Here is a 20077-nt window from a genome sequence, read left to right as displayed (position 1 = left end):
TAGGCACTTATGGTTGCTGAGACTCCTAAAGTTGCTGTGGTTCCTTAAATTTCAGACAAATCAACCTTTCAGTGATTCACCAGTATGTGGATTACCTGGTAAGCGAGCAGAATGTGAAGAACATCTTTGGTAAGTTTTTTTATTCCCCACAGAAAGTGCATAATGTTCCTTTTGCCTGGAGAGCAATCCTGTGATGTCTAGCCTGATAGGAGCTGGAATGGGAGGATTGTGGATGTGAGGTCATCACTTATGTTTATATTCATCACTGAAGAGAGTGTAAACAATACTTAAAGATCTGGTTTTACCTACAGCCCATTTCTGTGCAGGGTAAATAAGTATTGCCTTCATACAGTAGCTTCCCAGCAGTGAATGGATAATGCTGTATTTGAAAGAGAAGACTCAATTGAATGATTCTTCCCTTTTCCTGAGTAAGATATAATCATCTGACTTAAAAAACATTCACTCAGCAGTCCAGAAGTTCCAAAGGGTTCATCAAAGCCAAGTGAGTTTCTGTAAGAGATGTGTGATGCACTGTGTGATGCAACAGCAGCCACTGCTCTCTCTTGTTTCCCTCTCTGAGGGATGGCTGGATAGGTGACAGAGCATCTGATAAACCATTTCCATTCATAGCCTTGTGTAGTTAAGTAAGCTGAAGTCAGTGCTGAGATTTCTGTTCAAAATTTTAGTCAAAAGAGGGGCAGAATGGAAACTGGAGCATGGCAGTGACTTCAGCAGCCTCAGTTTAATCTATTTTATTTTTATTTTGTGACTAAATGTACTGACATTTCCTTGTTTCCATAAGGTGCTTAAGCCTCAGATACGTGGTTCCACTCGTGACAGAATCACCAAATTTCAGTTCATACTTTTTCCTTGTAGCGAAGGAGTGACAGTTCCCTTGCTGAGTGTCCCATCATGCATTTGGCTTTTTGCTGGGTGAAAGAGGTAGCATCTGTTGGGGAGGACATGGGACAGTTTAAGCAGCTGGCTTTGTCTCCTTCCTCTCACAACTGCTGATGCTGAAACATAATTCAGACACAAGCATTTAGCAATGGCAACACTGTAAGCCCCTGGCAGATGCTCGTGCAGACTGATGTTGTCTTAAAATGGATTGAGGGAAATATAATTCTGCTTACTATCATCAGAATTGTCTGTACTTTTCTTCAGTATAACCAATGTATTGGGCCAGACTCAACAGCTATGTTGAGTTGTGTTGTGTTGTGTTGAAACAGTGAATGGCACCACAGGAGAAGGCCTGTCCCTTAGCATCCAGGAGAGGAAGCAGTTGGCAGAAGAATGGATGTGCCAAGGGAAAGACAAGTGAGTAGCTGAGAGGGAGGTGGGAATTCCAGATCTCACGTTATGGTACAGGCATACCTGATTGCAAAGCCACATTTGCTAATAACTTTTTTTTTCTTTGAGTACTTTTGTTGTTGAGCTTTGTTCCCCAGCTCCTTTGTCATAGAAGCCTGCTTTGTTGTAGTTGCCAGTTAGCTGGTATCCATTTCCACTCAGCTCAGAGCTTGTGAGAGTCCTCCTCTTTGCTGCACTGAAGGGTGGACAGACAAAAACCCTGGAAATTCCCCTAGCAGGATCAGCCAAAGGTGGTGCTGTCTTTTAATTTAGCCCACTGAAGTTCTTAGTCTGTATCACTTCCTAGTTTAAAATGGTTTTTTTGGCAGATGGGTATTTTTTGTCGTTGCTGAAACCTCCTCAAACCTTCTGAATTTGTTGTTGTGCAGGCTGGATCATGTGATAATTCACGTGGGAGCTTTAAGTCTACTGGAGTCCCAAGAACTGGTGTGTATATGATAAGATTTCTTTCCACTATGTGCGTAATAAATATAAAAGCAGATGTACCTTCAGGTATTTATGATTCCTTCTTTTGTAGGCCAGACATGCAGCAGCCATAGATGCCAGTGGTATTGCAGTAATAGCTCCCTCCTTCTTCAAACCCAGAAACAAAGGTGAGTAGATGTGACTGCCAGACCTCCCGAGGCCCTTTTATACTGTCCTCAAACCATTAACAGTGTTTCATGGCAAAAGCCAGCTCCAGTCCATGAGAACCAGTGATGATAATACTGCTCCTTGTAGAGCAAGTGGCTTTCCTCTGAGCAATAGGGGTATTTTCAGCTGCTTGCAAGGTGTCTCTTCCAATTCCTACATTTTAAAGGATATTCTCTAAGGCTAGGCATTTGAGTTGTGCATTAATCCTCTATCATAGCTCTCTTGTGTGCTGTTTTCCTTCTTTGTAAAATATGCGGTTATAATGTTTGCACATCTGTGATGTATCTGGTACCATACAAAAGCAAAACCTAGGACAATCTTTTTGAAAGTGAGAAATACCAAATGTTTCACAGCAAGAAGTGGGAGGGATGTCTTTTGAGAGAGTAGTCAGCTTGTCTGTCTTCTGAATAGACAGTACTGAGGCAGTACTGAGGTCACACTTGATCTGGGCTATGCTAGAAAGAATTCAGATCTATGATCACCCTCAGTGGACGCTGACCAACTCAGTGAGCTGTAGATACAGCCACATCCACTGTCATTGAGGTAGTGGAGGTTGTGACTTGGCATGCCTAGCAGGGTTATCTGTCCTTTGGTTCTCAAAACTTAGAAATTGAGTCTTTAGCTTTTAACATAACTAACATAAGATTTAAAAAAAAATACAAAAAACGAAAACAAAACACATATCACATGGAGGTTTGAAACAGAAACGTTTTGTCTGAGTGGTTTATGAATGGAATTGTATGTATGAAAGCACCAGAAGAAACAGGAGTGGATTGCCAGAATGGCTGGTATCAGTGGCCAAAGACACAATCAGCAACTGAACTGGTAAACACAGAGGCACAAACAGCAGAAGAAGACCTTTGCAGTGATTGTAGTAGGATGACAGCAAGGTTTCAACACAGAGCTTTTTGACATTCCTCTTCCTTCTGATGCCAGTGTGAAGATTGCCTCAGAATTATGAAGGATGCAAGAGAAGATTCTCAGGAAGAATGTCAGCTGAAACCAGATTGGCTTAGAATAAATACGACCTTCCCTGAGGTCTTTCATTAAGGACAGTTGCATTTTACTTTTGTGATGTGTGCAGGTTTATATGTTATTGGCTATGTACATTCCACAAGCTATGAATGGTTGTTCCACAGTTCCTGGCTGCTCTGAATTTGAACTTCCCTTCACTTGATCCGTTTCTTCCAGATGAACTCCTTGGTTTCTTACAGAAAGTTGCATCCGAAGCCCCTACAGTTCCGTTTTATTACTACCACATTCCAGCTCTGACGGGTGTAAAGAGTAAGTACTGCTTAGTCAGCTCTTCTTGAGCCCCTAAACTCATAGCATCCTGGGTGATCCCAGTGGCTGGTGTGATGTACATGGCTTCTGGTCCCATCATACACAAGCTATTATGGTAGGGGTCATTGGGTTGGGATTAGTTTCCAAGACTGGAAGATACAATGAATTTCTCTTTACTGGAAAAAGTCATTGCTTCTGATTTCTCAACGACTGGAATGGAGGAGTTGATGGTGAATATGGCTTTGCAGTTAATGTGGTCCATGGTAGACAACTGCCTTGGGTAACCATAGTGGAATCCCATTTATTTTTTTTTTAAAGAGTGACCACAATCTCTCTTGGTATATGCTGAATGCATTGTCATGTTCACTAGTAAACTACATCCGAAATCTGAATGCTTTTCAAGTCTTTGTATTTAGCAAAGGAATATGAATAGAAAATTGATTTTAAGCTAGTTGCACTAGGCATCAGGTGATACGATGTTTCTGGATGTATGACTGGGTATTTACTCTTTAATACTGTGTTGCCAGTTCACTCCTAAACTTTCACCTACCTAGGGTTTTTCTTCTTGATCTTGTAAAAGGAATGTTTCAATGTATTCAAAAACATGTTTTTAATGTAACTTTTATGTCAGTCAAATTGTCGTACAGTTGATTTAAAAGCTATGTAGCTTTGTTACCAGGCTTAGGCCAAGAGTGTGTAATCTGTAAAATAAAAGTCTACCACTTAGGGAAGAGACAGGGAAATCTCCCAGAACAGGGCTGTGCTTCTTCATGTGTGGTTGCTGTTACGCACAGTTCGTGTTGAGGAGTTGCTGGATGGAATAAGAGAGCAGATCCCCACCTTCCAGGGTGTGAAGTTCAGTGACACAGACCTCTTGGACCTTGCACAGTGTATAAACAAGAATGAGAGAGAACAGTTCGTGTTTCTCTATGGAGTAGATGAGGTAAGAGGCTCCTTTTAATGATTTATTCTAAGGTATTCTCTTGCTTCAGCCTTGAGAAAAAAAAATAACCCTGGACATACAGTGCCAGGTAGTTTTGCTGTCCTCCTCTCTCGCCCCCCCCCCCCCCCCCCCCCCTTTCTTTTGTTAATTGAAGTAAAAATCTTAGAATCATAGACTCATTAAAGTTGGAAAAGGTCTCTAAGATCATCTAGTCCAACCATCCACCTACCACCCATATTGCTACTAATCACATCCCCGTGAGCCGAGGTCCTCCTCCCTTCCTGGATGTCCCAGGGGGTTTCTCTCTTCTTGAAAGTGCATCTATGATCATTTATTTAACATTCTCTTTCTCCTCCCACCCTAAACTAGCAACTGTTGAGTGCACTGGCAATAGGGACAAATGGAGCTGTTGGAAGGTCAGTATTGCTTAAACTCTTTTCCCTCTCCCACATACATTTTACTGTTACATCTTGCACTGTTTGTGGGGTTTCTGTAACTGTCCTCTGTCACAGAGACAGAGGATTCTGCAGAATAAAGTTGCACAGTACAAAGCAGACAGACAAGGTAGCATTGGGATAGTTTTATTATCTGGGACCCCAGGGTGTAATATACCTTTATTATAGGTTAAGTGGTTATTGCTGCAGTCCATAAGCAAACACAAAGGTTTCAGCATACTTTTTTTTGAAATGGGGAATCACTCCTATCTTCATTGTACTGGTAAGGAACCAAAACCCAGAAAGATTAAAGTCATTTACTTCAGTTCACATCATAAGTCTGTGGGCTCTTCAACAGTGTTTGCCAAGTTTGGTTTCTGATCACTTCTTCCTTTTGTACTGGGTTGCTGGGCTTCTTAAATGAATTCCTGTATGACTCTATGGTTTTGTGTAGATGATCCACTAAATGAATTACTACCTAAAATGTTAGTATTCAGAGCCTAATTATTTATTTTTACTTGTACATTTGAAAAACAATTCCCTTTTGAAAGAACTTGGGAGAGAAATCTGATCTCTGAACTACTTCATAGGCCTTGCATACTTCTGATTCTTTTCTGCTAACAGCACTTAGACTGCAGGAAAGTAACAGGCATTCTGATAACATCAACAGCCAGCAGCTACTTTGTTTCAGTGGTTCTAAGCTCTTATTCCACTCTTTCTAACTGTGGCTTTATTAATTTAATGTACTTTTTTTTTTTTTTTTTGGCAGTACCTACAACTACCTAGGTAGGAAAACCAACCTGATGTTACAAGCTTTTGCAAAGCCAGATCTTGCATTAGCACAGAAGTACCAGGTACAGTATTTTTGCTGTCCCCACAGAGAGCACCCTTCTTTCTCCTCTATCTGCACTGGGATGTGCTCTGTGTGGTTTTGTCATCTGTGCCCTGACGTATCCCTGCTAAAGCAAACTGCTTTCAGCTCCACCCCCTGCTTTCTATTCATAACTCAGCATATACTGAACATATACTTATCCCTCAGCATGCTGGTTTCATTTATGCAGAGCAAACAATGGCTTGGTCTTTTGCCTTGAGCGGGCCCCACAGTGGCTAAAATTCTTGGCTAGGCATATTCTGATACCTTACAAGATGTAATACAGAAAACTCTCCCAAATGTGCTCTGCCCTGACCCCTCCTGGACTTGGGCTGCATGAAGGTTTTGGAGGAGTTCTGAGCAACCTGTATGCAAACTCTTCTCAGTATCTTTATGTCTCACTGGGATATTTGATGCATCCTTTTTTTGCCTTAAAATATATGTGGCTGCAGGATGAATGTAAAAAAAACCCCAAACACCTAAAGGATGATCTGCTTTGGGAAATCTCTTCACTAGGCAGTGGGTGTTCAGCTTTGTAAACCCCCTGGAGCCTGCCACAAGACTTACCACTATTTATAGATTGCTTGCAGTGAGGGACAGCTTGAGCTTTAGTAATAGAATGAGTCTAATGTTTTTTTTCAATATCTCACTCTCTCTCCTATTCCAATGGAATGGAGTTGTTATTTCACATGGGCTGCCCAGTGGCTATAGTGGAAAAGCTAAGTCATGGCTTGCAGCAGTGATTGAGCACCTGGCAGGAAGGCAGGGCCAATACAGGGGAGCTCAGGGGCAAACAATGCACCTCATTTAAGGTTCCCAGACCTCATTTAAGGGTTGGCAGTGGAGGTAAGGCTGTCTTTTGGAGGGTCCTGCCTACCTGAAGCTTTTTGAAGGTAAGCAGCTACTTTCCTTTATTTCAGCACCTATGGCTGTTGCATCTGAGCAAATCCTCACGTTCTGTAGCCTGGGACCTCGCTGCTCTATTATCGTTGCTGTGCTTTCCATTATGTTACAGTGACCAAAGACTTTCCTCAAAGCAGTGTAGCAATTGTATAAAATGTAAATGTTGTTATGGTTCTATATGCTTCTGCTTCTTTAAATTTGAAGGGGTGGATAAACTGCTGTTTGTTGTCTCTTTTAGTTTCTCATGGGGGAATTTCTCAGTTTTGTCATCAAACTAGGTAAGTTCCATACTGCCCAAGTCTGTTGTTATATCTTAATGTGCAGACTCAGTACTCCAGAGACACTGTACCCTAAGAATTTCCTTCCTGAAAGATTTCACAATGAGAAACTGCCACTTATGCAGCTTCCTGAGTTGATAGTTGACCAAGCATCCCTGAGAAATCTCACTCTCACTTCCTTCTGTGAAATTTCACAGCTTCAAAGCTGTGATTTACTTTTTTTTTATCCTGTCTGTAGTTGTTTTTTGTTTTGTTTTCTAGTCTCCTAAAGCTCATTAGTAATGTTTGTTAAGAGCCATCCCTCTGGAATGGTGGTGCCCAACTAGGGGAATGCAGCTCTCATACTTGTTTCTCATGCTGCTCTATAATTTTAGAGTAACTGCTTGAGGATGTACAAAGCCAAAGCATATTCAAATTGAATTGTTTTTTAGAAATTGAGTTTTAATGTGAAAGCAATTAAAACCAACTAAACAGAGTAATGTAGAGAGACTGAATAAGGTATTTCAAAAAGATCACATGGTGAACAGAACCATCCACTGTGCTTTTGCTATATGTGTTTTAGAAGTATTCCAATGAATCTAACTGAGCTTTCAGGTTAGAAGTAAGAGGAAAGGCATCATCATTTAGTCCTACAGGTTAAGAAGCAAGCACCCAGAGGTATGTAAGGAGACTTGATGTACAGGCAGGCAAGCATTCTGAAGTTTCCCGTGGTGGTTGAAGCTGCTGCCCTGCTGTCACTGTCACATACCAACAGGATGTTATCATTCCCAGGGCTCTATTTCACATGAATGCTCCATAGGTTGTGTCAGGGATAGCTGTGAGGCTGCAAATGTTGCAGAAAGGGAAGCAACTGTCTAAGATAATACTTCGATCTGGTATCAGCAGGAGGGAAACAGTAGCAGTATAAGGCATGTAATAACTAGGTGTAGTTTTTGCTGTAAGGTCTTTCCTGCCTGCAAGCACAATCATCTCTTTGTTATGCTGTTCTCACTTCTGGGAAGTGCTTCAAGCCTGGTTGATGCCATATTACACAAGAACTGTGTGCTGCTGCTGCTTTTTGATTTCTGAACAGAGACTGGTATGTGTGAAATAACCTGATCTTGCTTTTGTCTGCCCAGGTTTTGGTGTTGCACAGACAAAAGCTGTAATGACTTTTGTTTCTGGCATCCCCATGGGACCTCCACGGCTTCCGCTTGTTAGTGCCTCTGAGGAATTCATTGCCAAGGCCAAAGCCAAGCTGGAGAGCATTGTGTGGCCTGATGGTGACTGACTTCACTCCCACGTCGGTGTGCAGGGGCTCCTTTTCTGGGATTCACCGTCACTTGGCATGCTCCTCATGCAATGGGCTGGTTTGGCTGTGATCTCCTTCAGGAAAATGAAAGTTATCGGCGTGGAAGGGCTGGCACACATGTAGCCAACCACCTGCTCTTTAACTTCTCTCTGCTCCTCTGGAGCTCTGCAGTGCCCAGCACAGGCTGCTATCATTAAACAAAACAAAGACAAAAAAAAAACCAAAACAACCTGGTTTTCTCCAGCAGAGGGATCCTGATCTTCTTTTTTCTAGAAAGAAAGGTCTGCCTGCACTGCCCAAAAAAACAGGAGGGGAATCAACTTTTTACAAGGGTAGGCAGTGATAGGACAAGGGGGAATGGTTTTAACCTCGAGGAGGGTAGGTTTAGACTGGATATCAGGAGGAAGCTCTTCACAGAGAGAGTGGTGAGGTGCTGGAACAGCCTGCCCAGGGAGCTGTCGATGCTCTGTCCTTGGAGATGTTCAGGACCAGGTTGGATGGGCCCTGGGCATCTTGGGCTGGTTTTAAATGTGGAGGTTGGTGGACCTGTCTGTGGCAGGGGGGTTGGAATTGGGTGATTCTTAGTGTCCCTTCCAACCCAAGCCATTCTATGACTCTGTTTTATCTCTCCCTGAGCATCTCTAGCACTGGGGTGTCACTGCTGTAACACGACCTGCCTGCTCAGGCTGGTGTTCTGCTGTTCCTCACCAAGTCATTGTTACATTAGTTGTATCAAATCACTGTTTACTGCCTCTCATTGTCTTTGCACATCTTCACTTCCAGCAAAACTTAAAACAAAAGAACCTAAACCAACCCTTTTCTAACATCTGTTGGCTCTCCAATGAGCCGTGGTCTCTGCAACCATTTCCTTGTAGCCCAAATGTTTGGCATGTCTCTGACCCCTCACAACGCAGCCCTGCCACGGGGTGGGTGCTTTCCTGTGGTGGTGGACCTTCCCTGACCACTGCCCAGCTCCATTCTGCACCTGGGTGGGAGGGCTCACTGTGGGTTGGCTGCTGGGCAGGGGGGGCAGCTGACATTGTTGTGGGCCCTGGAGAGAAGTGAACTCGATGTATTGAGTGGGAGGGTGGTCCCTCGGGGGCTTTGTGAGGAGACCCTACGTGGGGACCTGTGGTACTCCAGTGCAGGCATCTGGGTGCTCAGAGGGTGAGTGAGAAGTGAGCTGAGCCACTTTGCCAGGCATGAAGCAGCCTGTTAAAAAGCTGATGCTGTCATCATCCTTATGATGGGTCATAAGGAACTACTACATAAGGAACATCTGTTGAACTTATGGTGAAATGCATTAAATTCCACTGGATTGGCATCTGCTCCGTGTGCTGCTGGGCTGATCCTGGCTCCTGGGGTCCTGCACGCACTGCTGGGGAGCCAGGCTTTGCTGCTGTGCAGGCGGAATAGCAGAGCTGCTGCCCTGAAACATCAGTTCTGTTGATGAAGCTCCTTGTTGCTAACTGTAATGACGTGGAGCAGCAGCAGAGGACGCACGAGCTCGCTCCTGTCCTTGTCCGAGGCTTTGAGATGCAGGACGGGGAGAGAAGCTGTGCAGTTTCCCTGCCTACACCTCTTCGTGTTCCTCAACGAAGTTTTGCAGTACAATCCTACCCATGAGAACGAACTGCAGCGTTTCCTTTCATAGGTACGAAGGATTTTTTCTGGCCACAATTTATACATGCAAAACCTATGGGAACATGTATGTGCATCTATCTATTGTTTGTGTAGCTATATGTACATACAGTGGTATTTGGTAATGTTCTCTGGTACTTATTAGCATCTTAAATTTAGCACTTCTATATTACTTATTGATTTTCAAGGCATTCTACCCTGTACCCACAGCAGATCAGCAGCTCTGGGTGAAAGGCTTAAATGGCATTGCCACGGACAAGTCCACGAGCAAGAAAGACAGTGGAACAGCACTGCTTGAGACTTTGTCACTTGCTTGATTTGGGTGAATGACACGAAGATGGATGTGTTTATAAAGATTTGAATTTTCCTGGATGTGAGATGCAGCCCAGTGTTTGTTAGCTTTCCCTAGGTGCCAAAACGGTTGATTCTAGAATTGCTGAACTTCAGCTACTTGTTGGTTGGAAATCTTTTTATAGAGCACTCAGCAAAAGCCAAATATTCAGCTCTTCTCTTTCTTTCAGTTTTTAACAGGGCTTTACTCCTGGGGGCTATTACTAGGGCTTGCTATTACATAACGATGCACAATCTAACTACCTGAACAATCTTTTAGCTAAACAGTAAGATTTACCCTGTACAAGTGTGCTGATAATTCCCTTCATTCTCTTTTCTGGTCAGAACTGGTTCAGGTTCTACAGAGGGTGCATTTCTTCCTCAACATTTGAGGCCGAAATAGGCAAGGCTGTGAAAACTCCAATTGACATGTATATGAATGTCATGTATATATGCATGAAGATTTGGGTGTTTTAGGGTTGTCCCCCCTCAAAATAGCATAATTCTGCACAGAGAAAGCAGTTAGAAGTCCTTGTCCTTTTGTGGCAGAGGTGTGAATGACAGAATGAGTTCGTCCAGTGCTCCATCCTGGGCTTCCTGGGGTAAGAAAAGGATAATTTTTCTATGGGGACCATACCATACTTTGTGCTGTTGTCCTTTTGTGGAATGTATTGTTGCTTTTCCGTTCGTTTTGGGTTTGATAGAGGTTATGTAGTTTATCTTGCAGTCTATCCATAGATTTTTCAGTATACTTTTCCTGTTTTTTGTAGGATGTTTTGTCTATCAGCACTGCTGAAACCAGCATCACTACCAATTATGTGGTCTATGTCATAGACTTCTGCGAGTGAACCAGTGAAATAGCTTTTTGTTTTGTAAATCCTGTCCTTTGGAATGCAAAAAAGGGTTTTCTGACCACACAGAACTGCCTTGTATTCCCACAGTCCCAGAGCTGAATTTGAGGACTCTAGCTCACTCAAGACAGATTTGCATTGTCTTCAGCTGTTCAGTAGAGTTACAAACCGCACTGGCATCTCAGTGGGCTGCTTTTGGTCATCTGCATTCATGCTGGCACCGTCCACGTGAGGTGTCACCGGGTCTCCGTGCATATTGTAAATAGCTGGTGTGCCGAATGGGTGTTCCGAACACACAGCATGCAGGTGATGGAAATTAGGAAGATTGCTGTAGTCTGCTGCAGATCCTGTCTTGCTATGCGTGAGCTGTGAGCAAATTACACACAGGAATCTCACTAATCGCATTAGAATTGGAGCGTTTTGAGAGAGTTCTGAGCGTTTCGTTCTGTATATAGCTTGGAGCGCTGCTTTATAAATAGTGCTATGCTTTGGTTTGCAAACAGATGGCTAAGTAGCCAAAGCTTAGCTAGTCAAGCAGGGATGGTTTGCTGCTTAAAAGCAGTGTGACTGCAGGGAATGAAGTAAGAGCTGGTTTGGCAGGACTTAAGATGTTGAACATCAGATCTGCTTTACTCTGTAACAGATAAAAAGTGAAGCTGTTCTCTGCTCACAGTAACATCAGTCTGAGCATCAAAAACTAATTTGCAGCAGTAGAAAAGAGGAGCAGGACATATGCGTGCTGGGTTTCGTTTCCATTTGTGTGACAGAACTCTTGAAAAGTGAGGCTGTGCCCTTCAGAATTAAAATAACCATGAAGAGTTCTCCAAGAACTGTTGCATGCTACTTCTGACTAGGAAAATAAAGTCAGGAAGCACAGACAGGAAATGCAGGAATTCTTGGCTATCTTGGTTCTTTTGCTTTAGAAACATATATGTGTTTATATGCTTTTACCCATTAGTAGGAAGTCGAGAGATACAGTTCATGATCTTATTATTAAGAACTTCCCTGTGAACCTAAAGAATCTCTCAGGAGAAAATAGAACGCTGCTTGAGAACTGAGCAGGGCAGAAAAGAGCTTCGAAATGAGAGTAAGGCTCTCAAACATTCCTTCAGATGTTGCAAGCAGCTGGATTTTTCACATCACAGGCAATTTTGTTGTGAAGGTGGTAAGATCCAGGCAAGACAGATGTTCTTTTCCTCCCAGCCCCATTCTGTGGTCAGGAACTGCTGAAGTGCTGCTCTAGCACCTTCCCTGCTGCTGAGGCTTCTGATTCCTCTACTGGCCAAAATGTTTCTCAGTCAGTAGAGCTATGGAAATCTTTTTGCCAGCTGCAGAAGTCTACACAGCTGTTACTCTCTCTGGTCCCCCTCATGAAACTTGGCAAGCCCCTTTCTCAGGGAGCAGACAGAGCATAGCTGTGTTTGGGTGCTCAACTTCGTGCATGTGTTGCATTCACACGTGTGTGTTTGGGCACTCAACTTCTAAAAGCATCATTTACTCCAAAACTTCCTTCGCATTCTATGATTATTTCAGCTCTACATTCAGTTTCCAATTAATTCAGGTGCTGGGAAGGAGATGTGTGTGTTTTGTGAACTTGTGCAGAGAGATACCAACTAAATCTGATACCATCTCAATGTCAAATCTGTTTGAGGTGTCTTGAAAGCTTTTTCTTGCTGTCTGCTACTCAGTGTGGTCATTCCTATGAGTTCCTATTTCAACCAGCAAGCTAAGTGTCCATTGACAATACCATGCCAGAGATAAAGACTTCAGAACTCTCTCTTTCTAGCAGGTCCCTGAGATGAGAACTGAGAAGAATGGAAGGCTAGAAGAATGCAGTGAGAGATGATGGAGTGGCTAGGAAGCAGTATTTGCTTTGAGAGGCAACAGTTGGTGCTGATGGAATGACCCATGTTGGTCATCAGAGTGCATGTTCAAAAAATGTGGGCTTTTCTGTTCTCTTCTCATTCCTGACTTAAATTCTTATGCTGCCTGAGATGTTTTGAACATCCTTTTGTGAAATGCCTTCAAGAAACTGGTCGCTTTTTGACTAAACAATAGAACCACCACCTTTAGGTGCTGGGATGGAAACTGAACGCTCACTAATTGTTACCACTGTTTGCCCACAAGGCTGTGTGTTAATCAAGGTGAGACTGAGTGATTTCCCACGTATAGTGATCACTTACAAACTGCCTTAACTTCTCTCCTGTAAGCTTGTTCCCGTAGTAGCATGCTGACCAAAACAGCAGGGTGTTTTTTGGAGGCATTGTGTGGGTGGCAATGTCTTCTTGCAGCTGAAGAAATATTTGAATTCCCAGGTGGAGCATCTTTCCTTTAAGAAACTTGAGCCTTCAAAATTAAGGCTTGTTTTGTTACCAATGACTTTTGCTAGCTTCCAGCTTCCTGTTTTCCAGCTGGGGCACTGTTGTGTATTACATAGACACAGTCCAATGCCTAAGGCATTTACGGACCTACTATAAAGCCACTAAAAAGGGGGTTTAGTAGGTTTTTGTATAATTACTGCTTTCCACAGTTTGTTAACCTGAGATTTCAACATTTTGTTGAGCAATTAAATCTCCAGTTTCTGAATGTGCAAGCATCAGTATCCTCCTAAAATAGAAGAAATGGAGGTGGGAGTTAGTTAGGCACTCTCTCCAGTTTCTCCACGTGGAAAACGAATAAGATGAAGCAGAGAGGAGCATGACATTTATGCTTTGGATTTAAAGCAATGATCACCAAATAGCATCACCAAATAAGCATTTCTTAACAATTTTAAGTAATTTGAAGTATCTGTTTGATGACTTTTATGGGGAAAAAAAATATGTAGAGAGACTACAATGCTTCTGTATAGAAAGGAGACCAGAATTTAAAAAAAAAATCGCTAGGATGTTCAAGTTTAATCATAGAATGGCTTGGACTGGAAGGGACTCCAAGGATCATGAATCTCCAAGAAGGAAGATTTTGTGTTGTCCTCTTTCTGATGAACAGAGGGTTTTGTAGTTTAGCAACTGTAGTGATAGCTACAGTCGGCTGTCATAGGGCTGCTTTGGTTTTGTGAGGCAGAAATTGGGTTAGATGAATTTGATCGAATTTAGGGACTTAAAACACCTGTAATTAATAGTGTAAAAAAGGTTTGTACAGAAGCAAACTAAAAAGAAAAGGGAAAATATATAAGTGAATTAAATAGTAATTAGCTTAGTTGTGGAAGAGGTAATAAAACATCCACGAGTATAACTATATCTATATTTTTAGTTGACCTCAGAACAATTTTGAAAATCAGATAGGCATTATTGCCAACACTATACTTAAACATAGATGAGATTCTATGTTAATTCAGTCATTAGAATTTTGAATTTCTTACGTAAAGATTGCTTGGATAATTGTCTTTGATGGTAAGAGATCTTGTAGAGCTTCATGCCCTGGATTCCAGCGGTGAGCTGACATCTCTTGGAAGAATCCCAGCCAGCCTTCCCATTGAACCACTTGGCAAGATGATGACAATGGGATGTAATTTTCGTAAGTTTAATGGCTTTGTTCCTCTGAGTTCTTGAGCCTCTAGAAGTGCAATATACAAAAGAAAAAGCAGTTCATCCAGATGAGCAATAAATGCTACAACTGGGAATAAAAAACTGGATATTGATGAGATCAGAGAATAAATAACTTTTCGGATAGGGAATAAAGTAGTTGTGAACTGAAAGGGTAAGTAGAGTGACTGAAACAGACCTGTAGAAGCCAAATATTTATGAAGCAAGAGTGGGACTGCAAATACTAAGTGCAGTGGTAAGGTAGATATAAAGTTATAGGAATTCTGAGACCTAGACAGGACAAAGAATTCACACATTTTATTTCAACAGAAGTAAAGACCTGTTGCTTTTAACTGTGATGGCTGTAGGGTCATTTTACCCTGAAGAAGATGGTGGAAAGACCTAGAGATGGTTGGAAGAAGAGAGACAAAGTATGCAGCAAGTGAAAAAGCAGAGAAGCACCACACTTGTGAACACCAAAGATGTAGCATGGCTTAAGAACAGTTCAGGTAGAAAAGGGGCAGCTGAAGGGTATGTATTCAATCTGTCTTCCCAGAGATTCTATTAGGACATAGTGATTTAATGAGGGTGTTTTTCATTCAGGGATGAGAAATAAACAGGATAATCTGTGATGAACACACAGGCAATGAAGTGTGCCTTAAAGAGCTTCTACTTTTACAGGTATGTTCAGGTGAAGTTATAGTGCTGTCTCATTCTCGTTGTTGTCTCCCAGACAAAAACAGACAAGCTGTGATGGCTGAGGTGCAATACAGGGAGGTTTTGGAGGCTGAGGCTAGGCCAGAAGGATTGAAAATAGGTTGATTAATTGTCCTTAGAGAGTAACCTCCCTGATTTACTTGTTCTTCACTTGCTGCATCCCCAAAATGTCCTCTCTAAGTGCTGTGTTTCCTGGCTCCTTGGTATTAGCCTTAGGGAATCTGTGTGTTGTAAACATTCTGCTGTGCGTCTTATGATTTTCTGCATTTGTGCCACAGCAGAGATGTGCAGTAATGTTTTATTCAATTACTCAATTTTCCAAAAGTGCCATTTTAAAACTGTTTCTTAAAGATGACCAGGTTCTGAATTTGCTGCAGCTCCCTGCAGCCTGAAGAGCCTGCTTAGTTAACTGACATGGCTGGCTGAATTCAGCAGATGCTTGTCTCTCTTAAAAAAAAAAAAAAAAATCCTTTAATTTTGTTTCTCTCTTTACACTGCTAGAATCATTATTGCACTTATCCTTAACTTTTTTTTTTTTTTCCTTTGGGCAAGATGACCTGAAACCAAGCCACCAGAGAATCTGGGGAAGTTCATAACAAACGAAGTAATGAAAACATTCTGACCTCCCCCAAACGATCTGTCTCCAAAACAAATGACAGGAAACACACTGTGGTACAGCACATTCTGGGCAAACCTCTCGCTTCTTGTTTTTGAAGAGCTTGGGAGAGAAAAATACCTCTTTGTAGTAGTGTTTTTCAGCTTTTTGCTACCCATGAATTAATTGGAAACTGAATGTAGAGCTGAAATGCTCTGAGTGCAGAGGTCATTTAAGAATAGATGCCCATTTGCCAGCTGATCGAATCAGAAAATGCATTGATCCGGGATCCTAAACAACTGCTGTGCTGTCCTACATGACCTGTGGATGCTAGCCAGTCTTCTGTTCTCTGTCAACAGAATGTTTGATGACTCAACCACTTAACAGCACTGGACCAGATAATAATCTGGATGTTGTAATATCCTTGCTTGCTTTTGGGGTCTACCCCAATGTCTGCTATCACAAGGAGGAAAGGAAAATTCGTACTGCTGAGGGGCATTACGTGCTCAGCCACACATCACAGACAGCAGACAGGACAGGAAGTGTCAGTCGCCTTTCTTCATGTTTGGAGAATCTTGGTTTGATGCTTGGGATTTCCACAGGTGTAATTCAGAACTGTGGTGAGGCTTCGCTTCTGCTCCAGCTTAGCCAGAACTTCAGTTTGCTTCTGCCATCTGTGTAAAGTAAGCCCCTCTAAATAGGCCACAAGACTTTTGAACTCAAAATACTATGCTTCGTTAAATCCAAGTACACATGGAATCTAGAAGCAATTAAGATGTTGGCTTAAGAGTGGCTAGGTAAGACTGGGGTGAAGGAATGATTTGTATGCAGCTCTCTTACTACCCACTGCATACAAAGAGCTCCTCTTTGAGACTTGCTTGTCTTATTTTCTGCTATATTTGGCAGTCTCTGACCTGCAAGTTCATTGTTATGGCCATTCTGCTGTGATTTCCATTCTGGAAGCTCCTCTCTTCTGAGCATGCATAGCAGCTTCTGGCATAGCATCACATCTCTTTCCTGAAGACAAAAGTAATAGATTGTGCCCACCACGCTCCTGTGTGAAAGGAGGAGGGAGGCTGCAAACCCTAAGCACTACTCTTCGTGTCCTCTTCAAAATGAGTGGCAGCAGCCCACGCAGCCAGTGCTGCTACCTGTGGCTCAGGTTGGATGGCTTGTTATTGCCAGAGTGCTCATTTCAAGTCCAAACTTAAGGCCTTGTTTCTACAAAATGACAAAGTGGGCCATCTTTGCATGGACATGTGGCAGCATTCAAATGTGCATGTGTGAGACCCTCTTATCACCACTGCCCCAGCAATGCCAAAGGCAGGAAGATAACTCAGCAATGCCTTGGTCCCTTTTAGATTGACAAAAGGTGAGATGGCTCTTGCAAAATGTCACCTGCTTTACTGCAGAAATGGAAAAATGCATACCTTTTAACAGCGAGTAGCTTTGAGCAGCTTTTTTTGTTTACACCAATCAGTGTTGGATCCCTGTGAACAGCTGCCTGGTGTCTCAATTTGTTTGCATGCAATCATACCTAGATTATGGTGTGTGCTTTCTTGTTTAGTTTTTGCTTTTCTACATAGCATCCATTTTATGAAAGACATCTGAATGTCTCTTTTAAAATTATTTTTAATTTCCTAGTCTGTAAAATGAAGGTGAAGAGTGAATTCACTACTATGTTGAGGGCAGCCTGTAGTTTTTGAAATGTTGAGGTGCTGCATGCTTTTTGTTTAGGCCGTTTTGTACCTTGCTGTTTTGACATGAAAGATTAAGTGTTAGTGTTACCTAAGTGTGCTAAATCTGCAAATTTAAGCAGGAGGATAGCTGATGTTTTAACCATATCATATTGTAGGGAACTGGCAAATTTTCCTCCTGAATTTCACGTCCCTTTCATAACAAAACTAAAAGATGAGAATGCAGAGTACTGGATCAGTATGTTCTGCACATAACGGAAGACCAATTCCCAGAGTGTCTTTCATAACAGGTTATCTCCTAGAAGCTGTGATACATCTAAATGTCATTCTTTCTGCTCTAGGATCAAACTGAGAGCCCCCCGCAGCGTGGCTGCCTGTGTGCTGTGATGGAAGTGCTCACAGTGAAAGCAGCTAAAAACCTGGAGATCATTTGGCAGCTGGACCCACCAGATGAGCAAATGTGGAATGTGATCTATCAGATCCCCAGGCCGCCAGCAGCAGGCATCAAGCTCATGGCTGCCAATGGAAGGTGAGCTTGATGCTCCAGGGTGGGGGACCCTCAGCCCCAGGGACACCAATCCCCAGACAGCAGCTTTGAGCTGTCAGCTCCCAGCTCACAGAAGCTGCAGAAGCCCAGAGCTAAAATGAGCAGGGGAGGTTTTTTCCAACGCGGAAAGGAGCTTCAGACTTTTGTCTGAGCATATGTGAAACTGTTGTATTCAGAGTCTGTTGTAGACAAATCACTGCCTGTTTCCACAGGAAGTACAAATGGCTCTCAGTAATAAAAGCTGTCATCGCCCGTTCCAAAACACAATGACTATAAAAGAAAAGATAATCTAGATTTATTTTGGGCAAACCTCTTCATCACTGTCTCTGGAAACAAAACTCTTGGCTGTGCTGGCACCCCTCTATTGCCCCTTGTTTGCACATCTTGAGAGGCAAAGAAAAATGAACACACCTGTGAGCTGTTGCTAGTTTTAGGAATGAAACGAAGGACAGCTTGCCCCTCCCTGGAGACATTCAAAGCCAGGCTGGATGGGGCTGTGAACAACCTGGTCTGGTGGGAGGTGTCCCTGCCTATAGCAGGGGGTTGGAATCTCTTCCAACCCAAATCATTCTATGATTTTATGATTCTAAGTCTTTCCATTTTGATAAAATAACTTGTTCCTTTCCTGAATTGCTTTCTTGTTGTTACCAGTCTGTTTGCCATTTCAGTTACCTAGCACAAACACAGCTCTGTAAAATATTGTGCTCTTAGGGGATTTACTGCAAGTTGTGTGATTTATTATTTTTTTTTCTTAATAAAGAATTTGGTTTTCAAGCTTTATGGTATCTAAATTGTATTTAGATTTTGAAGCCATCTATTGTTAGTTTTGGTTGTAGGAGGTATAAGACATTCTGAAGGAATCTCGTCACTGTCTAAAACCATTCTGTGCCAAACAAATTTCAAATTACAGAGCTTGGACTCAGTGGGGATTTTTCTTTGTTGTCTAATAAGCTGTGCAAATAGGCCCTGCTGCAGTGGTTTTGTGTCTATCCCAGGCAGTACTTCGTTGCTTTGCAGCCACCCACTGTCCTAGTGCATGCTGCGTTGCACTTCACAGCGCAGCAGCTGACAAGCTCCTTTGCTGATTCAGGTGATGTGGGAACATGGGATACCTTTTTCAAGACTGCTGTGATGCTGCTTGTGCCCACCGAACCTCAAGTGAACTCAGAATTGTGAACTGTGCCCTTAGTCTGAGGCAGTGTTCATTTACATTCTCATTCTGAAATAGTCACCCTTCATTATTCCAAAAACATATGAAAAAGAAATTTTTTTCATTGGAATTCTTTGGATCTGTAGCCTGTGCGTTCCAACTGGAGTGCTTATTCAGAACCAGTAATTCACTGGATTTACAGGGATGTGGGGGGTATACCAGTGTTTGAGAAACATCTAAAGCAAGTCCAGCATTTTTTATATTTCTTATTAAGTCGTCTTAAAAACTACGTGAAGTTGAAGCAATGTTTTCATTTAATCAGAACTGTTAAAAGCCAAATAACACATGGAGCTTAGATGCGTTGCTGTGAATTGTAAACGTCTTTGATGTCATCATGTTTTAGTGTTCATCTCTGAACATAAGTCTTAATTTGGAATGTAGATCTTCTGCACTGTGTGATGTGGTAATCTCCCCAGCCCTGCCTGTTGATGTAGACAAGTGTGTAGGCTGAAGAATGGTTGCTCATGGCTATCACTACTGCTGATGCCCAGCCTGGGGACTGGAACAGCCTTCTAGGAAACCAGAAGAGATGGACATTGAGAGATGTACTGTAGCATTAGCCACTTTCTCTTTTCACAACTGTATTTACTGTATCCAGACAAAATTTGCTTCTCTTGGTTTGTCCATCAAACTTTGTCTTACTCCAGTTGGCATTATCACAAGTCTGGAAACCTGAAGCAGATGCACAATGTTCTTAAAGAGGAATAAACTTAATAATTTCAGTATCAAGTTAACAGGTCTTAAAAATGATCTAATATCTTTTAAAGCTTTCAAATTTTCTCACTAGCTGTTACTGGTCTTCAGAAGAGGCCAGCATTTAAACAAGAGGCAGGAGATGAATGCAAGGTGAGCACAGAACAGCCGTGCAGAGCTAACTCGAGTGATGGCAAATATATTTGTGCATTTTGAAACTCTGGCTAAACGCAGTCCTGTGAACAGCAAAAGATATGCAGCCATGCT

General features: G+C 42.4%; 1 protein-coding gene across 15 annotated transcripts in view; it reads left to right on the top strand.

Moving 5' to 3' along the window:
* The window catches only part of NPL (N-acetylneuraminate pyruvate lyase), a 40931-nt gene extending 22250 nt beyond the window's left edge, over nucleotides 1-18681 (top strand). For 11 of the 15 annotated variants that reach the window (XM_085231725.1, XM_085231722.1, XM_085231721.1 and 8 more), the window contains 10 exons: nucleotides 56-129; nucleotides 1230-1317; nucleotides 1740-1797; nucleotides 1889-1964; nucleotides 3196-3288; nucleotides 4083-4231; nucleotides 4601-4647; nucleotides 5435-5519; nucleotides 6678-6717; nucleotides 7836-18681. In XM_085231725.1, coding sequence (XP_085087851.1) covers nucleotides 56-129; nucleotides 1230-1317; nucleotides 1740-1797; nucleotides 1889-1964; nucleotides 3196-3288; nucleotides 4083-4231; nucleotides 4601-4647; nucleotides 5435-5519; nucleotides 6678-6717; nucleotides 7836-7987 — 862 coding nt within the window. In that variant the 3' untranslated portion in view covers nucleotides 7988-18681. The remainder of the gene's footprint in view (nucleotides 1-55; nucleotides 130-1229; nucleotides 1318-1739; nucleotides 1798-1888; nucleotides 1965-3195; nucleotides 3289-4082; nucleotides 4232-4600; nucleotides 4648-5434; nucleotides 5520-6677; nucleotides 6718-7835) is intronic. The other 4 variants (XR_014885242.1, XR_014885240.1, XR_014885241.1 and 1 more) reach the window with 4 other exon arrangements.
* The last annotated feature ends 1396 nt before the right edge of the window (nucleotides 18682-20077 follow it).

Source organism: Meleagris gallopavo, chromosome 10, assembly GCF_905368555.1.
Source record: "Meleagris gallopavo chromosome 10, MGAL_WU_HG_1.1, whole genome shotgun sequence".
In the NCBI taxonomy this organism is placed as follows: Eukaryota; Metazoa; Chordata; class Aves; order Galliformes; family Phasianidae; genus Meleagris; species Meleagris gallopavo.
This window is presented reverse-complemented; position numbering and strand designations above follow the sequence as displayed.